Consider the following 12,500-nt stretch of genomic DNA (forward strand, 5'->3'; position numbering starts at 1 on the left):
TATCTAAATGAAGTGGTCAATATTGAAGAGATAGCAGCAGAAAGGCTAAAACTTGTTGAAAAAAGTTCAAATCAACCAATGTAACAGCCTTGACTCAGTAAAGTTATTTAGCAAATTCTGAATGCAAAATGTATAAAGATGTTATAGAACAATATTATAGAATGTGTGTAGGCCTAATTAGAAAGCAATTCAAATTCACAGATATCCCTTACGGGACAACGCGGCCATCACTATTGATGAAGATTAGGTGTCAGTTAATGTCTGTTCCTGCACATTCCAACATAGTTGCACCACTTGATTAAACACCCATTACACATCAAGGCCAAATTCATTAGTCGAGGCCTCTCGTGTTCGCTCACAGCTGAACCCAGAGGAACTGCCTTGTTATCATTGTGTTTCCCATTCCCTCCCTCTCCTGTGGATTTTGTCGGTGTGTTCCCCTGTCTCTGTGCTAGTGCGTCTTTGTCCCTCCTGCCAAACATTCCAGCAATGTATCTATGTGCTACTGTAAGTATTCCTGGTTTTTGATAGTTTCCCTGATGTTGCCTGTTTTCTTCCCCTTGCCAGATTATGTATATACAGGGCTCCCACGGGTCCTTGAAATCCTTGAAAGTTTGAGAATAAAAAAAATCAAGGTCTTAAAAAAATAGACATGGGTCATTGAAAGTGCTTGAATTCCCATCTCTCTCCCTCTCTAAAATGTTTTATATATATTCAAAAACTGTTTACTTAGCTCGTCAACTAGTAAATAAGTCTCTGTATTGCTTAACTTTATGCATATTTCACAATATATTGTTTTGCTGTGCTGTAGTAGAGAAGGCAAAAGACCATCTAGAGTTCACACATTCAAGCCTCTCTTTTTAATTGTTGTCTGTGAGCGGATAGTTCCTATTATATACATTCTCATCTAGTTCTGTCTCAAACTATGCCGTGTTGGGTCCTTGAATTTGAGGGAATTGAGTCTTGAAAGTCCTTGAAAGGTGCTTGAATTTGATGTTTCAGAAGGTGTGGGAACCCTGTATATATGTGTTACGGTACATGTGGGAATACGGTACAAACTAGGGTTAGGGTTAGGTGCTACGTCGACTTGGTACATGCTGGCATGTCTAACCCCAACCCTAATCCTAACCCTAACCCTAACCCTAACCGTAGCACCCTAGCACCTAACCCTAATCCTAGTTTTCCCACATGTACCGTATTCCCACATGTACCGTAACATATATATCTCCTGACTGAACACCTGTGTTTTTGAAAGTGATGACTATTATTTTTTGATTCATGCTTTTGTCTCCGAGTCCTGCGTTTGAGTCCTTTGTCCGAGTACTCCACCCATTACACATGGAAGCCAACTCACTGTAGAATAATTCAGAGAGCTCAATTATGATACATGTTCTCATTTTCAATAAATGTTTGACATTTACATTAACATTTAAGACATTTAGCAGATGCTTTTATCCAACGTGACTTATAATAAGTACATTTTGTCTTATCAGTCATCGTCAGTAAAACCTTCAATAAGAACACATGGCAGTGACGGTAGTGCTCTGGAAAAATCCACATAAAAAAAAAAAAAGTGAATGGGTCTAAATAATTCCGATGGCACTGTAATTGAGTGTCATGAGCATAGCAGGGGTTAGACAAACAATGTGAGGAAATTACAGAGCCAAGAGATTTGGTAAACAGAGAGAACAATAAGGGTCCTAGGACAGAGCCCTGAGGGACACCAGTGCTGAGGGTGTGTTATGTGGACAGTGACCCTCTCCACATTACCTGGTATGAGCGATCGGCCAGGTAAGATACAAACCAGGAGAGTGCAGAGCCTGAGATGACCAGCTCTAAAAGGTTGGAGAGAATTATGAGTGTTATTGATTTATGACACAGAGCATTTGTTGAGCCTGCATGTGTCTACTGATGTTGCCCCATAATTCATGAATAACTTCATCAGTATGAGCAAACCCATCTCACTGTATCTGCCAGTGATCTTTTTTGCTATAACCAAAGCCAATAAATCTACCACCAAACTCAATGTACTGCTGGGAAAACGGTTGCAGATCAGGAAGGGAGATTCAACCCCAACATCCTTCCCAGTAATCTCAAGGTCCACACACACGCACACACACACACACACACACACACACACACACACACCAACGTTCTTCCCTTCTCACACTCATCTCAGAGGCAGGCTCAGACAGGCGTAGCTTGCCAGCCCCCCACCACCACCACACCTCTGAAGTCTCTATTGGAAGGATGTGACAGTTTGTCAGACTCTGCACGCGTTGTTGTCCCCGTCCTAGTTGCGTAATGTCCCTATGCACTTCTCATCCTCAGCTCGGAGGAACAGGCAGAAGGACAGACGCTTCCTCTGATTCAAGGTTTTCTATGAGACTGTAGCCATATTATATTTACATAAATAAATGTGTGCCTCTGGAACTCTCTCCCTCAACCACTCAGAGACTCACCCTCACTCCTCACTTTTAAATCCCACCTCAAAACCTACCTGTTCTCCCACGCCTACAGCCTCCCCTACCCCTAGCCATCTCCCCCATCCCTGCCACCCCCGCCCCCCCCCTGGACTTGCATACAACCTCCCCTATCCCTAACCTTCTCCCCTAACCCTCCCACCCCCCTCCCCCCATGGACATGCATACAACCTCCCCTTCCCCGTTCGTTAACTCTGTGTTCTATGTGCTCATGTTATCTGTTGCTTGTTGTTTCTGTGTTTTCCATTTTTCCCATATTGTCAGCGTCTTTGAGCCTCGGAAAAGCGCTATATAAATCCAATGAATTATTATTATTATTATATACTGAAGGAACACGGTCCTTTCCTCTGCCCTTTAGCCTTTGCTCTTTCAGGTTCCTCTCTCTGTCTTTCATTATGTCTCTCTACTCTCTATCTTTTCTAGGATAACCTAAATAGAATGTGGACCATATCACTTTAACCCTAACCCGATCTTTCTCTCCCTCTGCCCAACTTCTCTCCATAACCAAGGTAGACAGACCAGAGAAGAGGAGAAGAGCAACATAATGGAGCTCTATAGAAAGAGAAAGGCTTAGTAAGATGGGAAAGAATAGAAGAAAGGGGGTGAAACAACATCAGAGTCCAGAATTGAGAGGAAAAAGATGTGCGCTGTGGAGACTCTGACAGGCAGAACCACACAGTGTGGAGATGAGAGGAAGTTTGCTGCTGATGCGTTTTACGGCCTGTGATGAGCAATGTGTGCCTAGGCAGAGGCAGAGGCAGGGGCAGGGGCCAGGAGAAGGGAGGTCTGTTGGATCCCAGTGGGGGAAAGGGCTTCCCCAAAATGCATTGTCTGTCAGGGCACTGTCAGACATCCTGACCCTGTCTGTTAACAATAGCCTTCAAAGGGCTCTACGGTCTACAGTGTGACAGGTCAAGGCCAAAGCTCATCATGTGACACACAGTGTCCTACATAAGTGTTGGAAAGAGGGAACATTTTGTCTTCTTTTAGCTCTGTACTCCAACCGTTTGGATTTGTAATCAAGGATAGAGATTCTCAGCTTGCAATCAATGTTTTCTTTGTTCACGTTGGTTTCGTCATTTAGAAGTTGCAACCCTTTTTATACATAGTCCCACTATTTCGTGGCACTATATAAAAACTATTGGGAAAATGTGTTTCGGGTTAGCCAGGTCATTTGTGAGGGCATAAGAGAGCTGTCAATGTCTCGTATTGATTCCAGGCTTTGCATTTTTCTTTGTAGTCTGCTATTGGTGATTGTCAACATAAGGTGGGCACCGTAGCATATCTCATTTAAATGTCTGTATATATCTATATACAATACCAGTCAAAAGTTTGGACTCACTTCCCCAATGGGAAAGTGTATCCAAACTTTTGACTGGTACTGTATCTGTTTTTTCTAATGTATCTGTATTTTAACTTCATCACATTCACAAAGCTACCAAACTATCTCTATATACTAAGCTCAACTATACTGTATGCAATGGCACCGATGACATATTATTAGATCATGTTTCCTCAAGATCATTGATTGCTTTGCTTGAATAACCGAGTTGAAACGTTGACCAAGTCAGTCCTCAAGTTAAAAATACCCCATCATTCGCGCCATCAAATTGCCAGCTTTCCAGTGGCGTAGTCGGTTTCCATCTGGGTATTTCCGTGACGGTCACATGTGTTGGCAATAGAGAGAGGACACATGTTTGAGACTTGTGTGATCTTGGAGTGCAAGGAAGCAGTACTGTTTATGTTTATGAAGCATGACACCTGTCACAACAATATATTTTCAGAGTGAAGGCCTTCATCATGGAGAATTGCAAGAGGCCGATGTATTCCAACGAGGGCCATTCCTTCTTCAACCAGATTGAATGTGTGCATAGCACCAGTTAATGTTCATTAAACAGGGATGCATGAGATTCTAATCTAATTATGCAACCGTATTCAGTCATGTATTATCCTGTTATTACACGGTCAAACGAGCAGTTTACAACATGCTTTCTGAGAGGCGGTGTGTTTAGGTTAAGGCTATTACCATATTCACTGATTGTGTGCTTTTTTACATTATAATATAAACAGTGTTTTATTTGTATAGTGTATATAGCCTTTATTTATGTAAACCAGCTCTTTTCCCTTCTTGTTTTTAGTATTTTTTTCCTAGCACCAGGGGAGCCCCCCCCTCACAAATTTCGTTGTATGGTACCTGTACTGTATTAATGACAATAAAGACCATTCATTCATTCATTATTGATCATAGTGTCACTCAAGTGTGCAATAGGCTACTGTGTATGTGTGCATCATAATTCATGAATTCAACCACAACAACCAACCTAACCATCACAGAGCATTTGTCGTGGGCGCACAGGCGCATTCGGCATGCGTCCCCATGCCATTGTCTGGCTGGTCACTAAATCTATTTGACGTTTCCCCTCCTCTCCCATTGACATTTCGGGGGGGCTTGTGTGCGTGCGTGTGCGTGCGTGTGTGTGTCCCCTCTCTCCCTACTCGTGACAAGAGGGGGCTGTCCAGCCCCCTTTCGATTCCCATGGATCGAATTACTGCCTGTTCGCTCCGCGGCGCTAAGCCCACCCTCTCTCCTCCAATCACGGGCAGCCCTCCCACCGCTCCCCCGCTGTGCTCCCCAACCCACCGTCTCACATTTTGATACATCGCTCCGGTGTTGTCGGTATTGCCGTTCATCCATCCATCCAAGTCGATTTCGCCTCTCTCTCTTATCCGAAGATGAGCGTGTCCATCGCGGTGCCATCTGCATGCTTTAAGACCCCCTGTCTCGGGCTCTAGACCCGGAGCTGTGGGAAGGGAGAGAGAGAGAGAGAGCCAGAGCCACCCTCTCTCTTCTCTCACCATCACACCACTACTCGCTTTGGTGGGGGGCGCACGGGGGGCAGAGCCGACACGATCGACGATTGAAATAATTGCACCGTTGTTTGTGTGTGTATCCTTTCTCTTTCCAAACACACATCCACATCCTGGCTGTCGCTCACGCTGGGAACAGTTATCCCAGGGAAGAAGGAGAGGGATCGGCCAAACGCGTTTGGGACGCTCTGGGAAATAAATCTGCTGGGTTTTATTTGTGTGTCCTCCTGTCTGAGTCACTGAGTAACCCTGGATTGTGTTGTTAACATGGAGACGGTGGAGAAGGAGTGCGGTGCGTTAGGGGGACTGTTCCAGGCGATTGTCAATGACATGAAGGTAAGTCAATGAGGAGTTAATGTCAAGAGAATCACTTGCTTGCAACAGATCTGTTCTTTTTTGGGTTGGTTTGCTTTGCATAGAGGCTGTGCCATATGCTCTTTCAGGCTAGAGGACATGGAACCGCTATTCCGATTCATTTATGCGGCAATTGGGCACGTGAACGAGTTCCCTCGGCAATGTTTGCGCGTTTGTAGCGAACACTTCCTCTGGAAATGTTTGCTTTGACGTTCAGGGTTTGACCCGTTGTTGCTGTGATTCAATGCAATCGCTCGATCGTTGCATGCATTGCTTTAGCCCTTGTAGGGTTTGAGCGTTGCTGGTTTGTTAAACTGCATGCATGTATCCATGCATGCATACATCCAGGCTACAAGTGTAGTGATGTATGAATCCACGTCTGTTCGGGTCAGTGTGTGTGTGTCCACATCAGGCATCTTCATGGTGGTACAGTACAGTACACACATGCATCACCCTTTAGGCCAACTGAACACAAAAATCTGCAATCCACCAAAACACATGCATGTCAATTTGTCAAAGTGTAACCGTAATGAAGTTATTCCCATTTATCACCCTGTCATATTTTTGCGCGCATGAGTAAAAAAAAAAAAAAAAAGCCGTTATGTTTTTCTGGCTACGTGAAAGATAGCGGGGTTTTCCCTGGCTTGGAGCAGGCAGGGGTAATTGATTTTTTTGTCAAGCGGATTTTTTTTTTAAAGAGACCCTGAGTGCCTGGGAATTCGGACAGCTGGACATCGGCATTGCACGCCTCTCTGTCTGTCTGGGAATGGGTTCACATCACAGCGATGTGCTATTTTACGCAGTAGAGGGTCAGATGAGAAGACAAAAAGCAACGCTCCTATTGCGTTTCCAATGACTACAAATTGGCCTAAATAATTTCATATAGACTTAATATTTGGACGCACAATTACGGTTTTCATATATGTGATGACTAGCCTACTACTTTCATTTCCATAATCATAATCATTATTGCCATTGTTTGGTCTGATATAATAAACCATGGATTTGAACCATAACTATGGGATTTATCCATCATTACTGTCATGGTCTCATGAGAATAATATAACACACTGCAGTTATGGCTCGGTTTATTCCATCTGAACGTAAAAACATTAGAGATCTATGGAATAGCTTTGGACACAACGCACACACACACACACACACACAAACACACACACACACCTCATTCATCATTTACAACACATCTCTCACGGTACTCTTGGTATCTTATTTCTTATGAGAGGACACTAAAATATGGGTCAAACAGTAAATGCCATCCTCTTATTGGTCACTTGGATCCTGAGGTTGGACAAGTGGTCTTCAGTGATGTACGCACAGAGGCCCCAGCTATACTCTAGACTCTAAACATAAGCCAGTGCTATTTTACTGAACGTTAGAGTGCAAGTTGTCACCTCAATGATGGTGTGATGTTATGTATGATGCACACACAAACACATAGAGACTTCCAAAACATACTATGTTGCCAGGGACCGTGTGGTGCATGACTTAAGCACGTTTCACTAGACATGCCAGACAGTGCTTAGTGAAGCAGTGATACAAATATTGTTGTGTATGCCTGTGGCCAATCACAGCACCAATAAATCTCACTGGACATTGAAAAGCAATGAGCACATTGCATGACCAGTATTGCATACCTATGCAATATATCTATCCAACTATACTGTATAATGTAGGCTACTATGTGTGGCTGTCTAGGTGAGCATTTTACCTTGCCCTCCCCCCTCTCTCTCTCTCTCTCTCTCTCTCTCTCTCTCTCTCTCTCTCTCTCTCTCTCTCTCTCTCTCTCTCCCCCTCCCTTTTTCTCTCTCTCTTTGTTGCTGAGATTGACACCCCCATAGGGCATGCACAGTCACCAGTCACTTCTCATACGTGTCTCTACTCCTCTACTGTGTTTGCAAGGCTTTCTTTGTTCACTTCACACCGAAGTCGATTACAATAGCGACACAGCTATATTACAGACATAAAGTTCACTATGTGCACTATTGTGCCTACACATGGTAATTGTACCTGGCCTGTAATTAACTTAATTATTTACTGTACGTGAGTCAGTGGTTTTACTTGGTGTAAATGAACGTGCATGACCACAATTACATCAAAGGGACTCCCCCCCCCCCCCCCCCTCCTTTCTGTTCCACAGAGAGCAACCCCCACATCTGAACACCACCTCACCTCACACCTTAGTACTGTAGGGCATTATGGGTTAGAGGAGGGGGGGTGGTGGGGGTATTGTTCTTTGTTTGCATGGCTTATTCTACGAGAGCAAAGGTGGTGCCGTGTGTATGCCTCGTTTATGAGATACGGAACATCTACATATGACGTGTGTGTGTGTGTGTGTGTGTGTGTGTGTGTGCAAAGAGGAGAGGGTTGGGTGGGTGGGGGGTTGTCTGGTCTCGCAGTATGTAGCCGATGCCTTGGGGCTATGTCTTTGGTCTCTATGGTGTTATTACATGGTTGTTATGTGTGCCTGTGTGACATGGATTGGGTTGATTCGATTAAGAAGGCACCTGGTCACCCGTCTTCCCTAGCCATAGAATGCTGTTGTGTTGACCACATGTGAACCAGAAGACTTCCAGAGACCGTAAAGGGAGTGAGGGATGGCTGAGATCAGAGTGAGTGAAGGCAGAAGAGGAGGTTCCTCTGACGTGGTCTGTTAGCCAGCTGGACCGGTCATAGATCACTGGTGTGTTTACATTCTCAGGCCCTGCTACACTTCTCTCCAAGGTGTGTATACCGGGCTGTCTGAGACTGGCATTACACACTGACTGCGTGCACGCACGCACGTGACGCACGCACACACACACACAACAATCTGTGCCAGGAGGGAGAGAGAGAGAGAGTGTACATGTGTGAATGAGTATGTCATAGATTCTTTCGGATTGCTAGATTGCCTTTGCGTAACGTTTTCGAATGTTACATTTCAATAATGTTGGCCATTAGTGTACAGTGTGTGTGTTGTTGCTCATGTGGTTGTCAGATGTGTGTGTTTTTTCAGTTGTGTTTATTAACACGTTGGTGTTTGTGTTCATATTTGTGTGTTATATTTATCTGTTTGAGTAGTAGTACATTATGTGGCAATCATCAAACAGTTTATTAGGAGCTGAGCCACTTAGGTCATATATTACTCATTTCTTACAACTTTCCTTTCTAAGACAGTCCAAGTCTCTAAAGATAATTCCCAGAACCACCCAGAGCACTGAAACTGTCCCATGATGCAGCACAGTACACCATTTTCTGCACAGCTTTTTACAATATGCTCGCACCAAGGCCTTTGGCCCCTGGTTTAGTTTTGTCGCTGTCACCGTCTCTTTGTTTTGTTTTCTTGTTTTTTTCTGTTGTGCCTGTCTGACTTTTTGTCTGTAAATTCTGTAAAGCGTCCTTGGGTTTGTGAAAGACGCTACATAAAACCAAAGCGATTATTATTATTATTATCTATGTGGTCTGGATGACTTGGTGGAGAATACACCGCATTATTAGTCCCAAAACCAGATCAGGGCTCTGACTGCGTGTCAACATGTCCCCCCCCAACTCTGAACATGCTGTGTTCAGGAAGAGAGGCAGAAGACCACAGCGGCTCATCCTCGTGACTCCTTGCGTCCTCACTCCCTACCGACTTCCCAGTCTTTTGTGGCGGGTGACAATGCCATTACAACGTGCAGGGTTCTGGGTTCTACTAATGAGCCTGTGTGTCCGTTGTCCCTCGTTAGGCTCGTTAAAGATGAATCGACTGATTTGAGGATAGAGAGATTACATTGGGAGAGAGCCAGTGGGTCTCAGTGCGGTCTTTGTCAAGCCTGTCAAACACATCTCATCAAATTCATTTGCTGACTGTAAAAAAAAACGGTTTAGTGCCGTGATGATTATGAACAGAGAGAGAGAGAGAGAGAGAAATGGTGTCAAATCAATATGTTAGCATTATGGTATCCAAAACGGGGGTTACTGAATAAATGAAATACCGGAGAATAGTATAATAAAAAACAGTCATATCCACTGTTGTTCTCTCATGCAGAGTAATTAAGCATTCATCCACTAACTCTTTTCACGGGTGCCTACTGATAATGTCTTGTATGGGTAACGGGTCCAAGCCTAAAGGAAGATGGCGATAACACCTCTGTCGTCAAGGACACGCCACGTCCCTCCAACAAAGCTCATCTATGCATATCTCACTGTCGAGATGGATGATGCACAGCCATTTGTGATCATCCTGACCAATGAGAGCGCTTCAAACGCCTACCCTGTTCATCCATCCTAGGCCTGTCGTGTATTTTAGTGCCACTCTATCTATCTCAGAGCAGTTGGTTGTCACCGAAAACCACTGAGAAGACCTCCATTCAATTAGACTGAGTGCCCTCACCCATATACAGATACTGTACATACCACACATAATTCTACTGCTATGGAAGACAGGGTTCTCATAACCAGGCTTGGAAGAATGGAGACAGTGAGTTACAGTGAGTAGAAGAAGAGAACCATGGGAGAGGATGGTAGGTAATATAGAGGAGTTAGATAAAAGACGTTTGAGAGTTAGGTTCATACATAGGAGTTAGAGAAAAGGAGGAATGAGAAGAGAGATGAAATGAAAGGCACGTAGAGAGACTTGAGTGAGAGGGAATCGGATGGATATGCATAGAGAGAGAGAGAGAGAGCTGTACTTCTCATTTTAAGTGATTTCCATTATTAATTTCTCCATGGCTCTGAGCTGCTGTGGTAAATGGTGAAGAGGGAGATTATTTGCCTCCCCTCCATCATTCACCCGCACCGAGAGTGAGTTGTATCGCGTGGGGGAAGGAGAGATGAGATTGAACACTCGGGCTATTTTTATCAGTCGTCTGGAAGTGTCTGACATGAGACGGGTAGGACAGCCGAGCCTAAAGCCCTGTTAGTACCCTTCCAAGCAACATCCCAAACCCCTTCGAGAACTCTTTCGTGTCCTCCACCATCACCTGACATCTCCTCATCTGTCTAGGTCTGCCCTCTTATCACTGCATTTCCTCATCCCTCCGTTCTCATCACAGAATGGGTAAAGTAAGAGTGGAGAAGAGCAGGAAACGGAAGAGAGGTGGGAGTGCATCCTCTCATATCTTCATGTGATGTCTAGGAAGGAGGGGCAAGCCAAGGTCAAGGTTAGGATATCGCTGTATCGGAGGCATACTCTATCTCAGTCTCTTAGGCCAACCGACTGTTCTATCTAGGAAATAAAAAAGGAGGGAAGAAGGGAATTCATTCCGATATTTTTGATATTGAACATCGGAAGAGATGTCAACAGACTCCACAATTAACCTCGCCCCGTGGCAGAAAGACACAACAGAATAGTTTGGTCTCATTAGCATGTTTTAAATTGGCGAGCCGCCTCTCACTCATCAATTATGCAACACGCAATCTTTTCCTTTCATCTGACAACAACTTGCTGCCTGTATCCTAATGTCATTTGAGAGCAATGATTTGCCAACACGATGTAAAAGCAACACGAGAATCGCAGTAAAGCAATGACATGTTCATATTACGTTCATACTAGTGAATCCGGTCCTACAGTATTTAAAAAGGCGGTAAGCCTACTTTTACCTAACTCTGGGTTTGGTCTTGTTCGTTCTGCTTCTCCTTGTGGCCTGTGTCCACGTGGGCGCCTCATTCTCCAGCAAAGCCTTCGGATAGACAGCTCTGTCCTGGAACTTAAGAGCAGGAGCTCTCTTGATCTGTAGAGTAAGTAATAAGGTGTGTGGATGTGTTTGTGTGTGTGTGTGTGTGTGTGTGTGTGTGTGCGCGTGTCTGTGTGCGTGTTCCAATTACTTAAGCTTAGTTGTATGAATATATTAACCAGGTGTCTGTCTGATTTGAACAGTAGAGCTTGGTGGTATGAAGGGAATACAGTAATACAGTAACCCACAGGAGCGGACATTTCAGGGTGTTCCACGTGACCTCTTCCACCTAAGGTTAGAGAAGGAGAAAAGAAGACGCCCAGCGCTAATGACTCGGCCTGGCCACTGCTGCTCTATGGCAGCATTTTATCATCAGGCTCCGATCCAACGACAAAGGAGAGCCTGCAGATTTGGACAAGGTTATTTGCCTGAAAGGTTATTTGCATGAAAAAGAAAGATGATGGCCAGAGATAGGAACACTAATGGGGACTAATCTGCACTCGCACCGCAAACCGAAACACCCATTAACAGCTGGGAGGATGGGGTGTATCTGTCTGTATCAAGCGCTGCTGTCGGGTTCAGACGGCTATTTGCCGTCAACGAATATGTGGTCGTCAGTTAACATGACGCTGTACATGACGATGTCCTTAACCGTCCACTTTGTCACACCTGACTGGAAACTACAGTCAGAATGCCTTCATACTAGAGTCAACTGACAGAGAGGGCCCTCAGTCTGCCCTGCCATTACTGCCGCCTTCTCTCACAGCTGGACCTGAAAGAGAGAGCTCAAAAAGAAGTAGGCGGAAATAGGTACTAATGGTAACTAATTCAATATTTTATAGACAAATGATAGCCTATAAGCTATATGACATAGGACCTGAGACAAGTTATATTATTAGGAATGTAGTGTGTGATACTCCTTATTAAGATATTCGATAAGATTTAACTGTGTTGTCATCGCAGAGTACAAGTACTATACAACGAAATGCAGTTTAGCATCCAACCAGAAGTGCAAATAGTGATATAAGGGCATGATATAAATAGAACAAGAATGGTAGTGATCGGTAACTATGTAATATGCAGTATGTGCAGAGGTAGTATTGTAAACATCTGTATAGTTTAGAGGTAGGCTATATACAGT

At 44.3% G+C, this 12,500-nt stretch overlaps 1 protein-coding gene across 1 annotated transcript in view; it reads left to right on the forward strand.

Annotated features, from left to right (window-relative positions):
* Nucleotides 1-5,618: 5,618 nt before the first annotated feature.
* mtss1lb (MTSS I-BAR domain containing 2b) overlaps nt 5,619-12,500 on the forward strand; it is a gene marked incomplete at both ends in the record, with an annotated part of 24,326 nt that continues 17,444 nt past the window's right edge. The window contains one exon of the mRNA XM_080528118.1: nt 5,619-5,687. Coding sequence (XP_080384244.1) covers nt 5,619-5,687 — 69 coding nt within the window. The remainder of the gene's footprint in view (nt 5,688-12,500) is intronic.

Source organism: Nansenia antarctica, assembly GCF_963989245.1.
Source record: "Nansenia antarctica genome assembly, chromosome: 4".
Lineage (NCBI taxonomy): Eukaryota > Metazoa > Chordata > Actinopteri > Argentiniformes > Microstomatidae > Nansenia > Nansenia antarctica.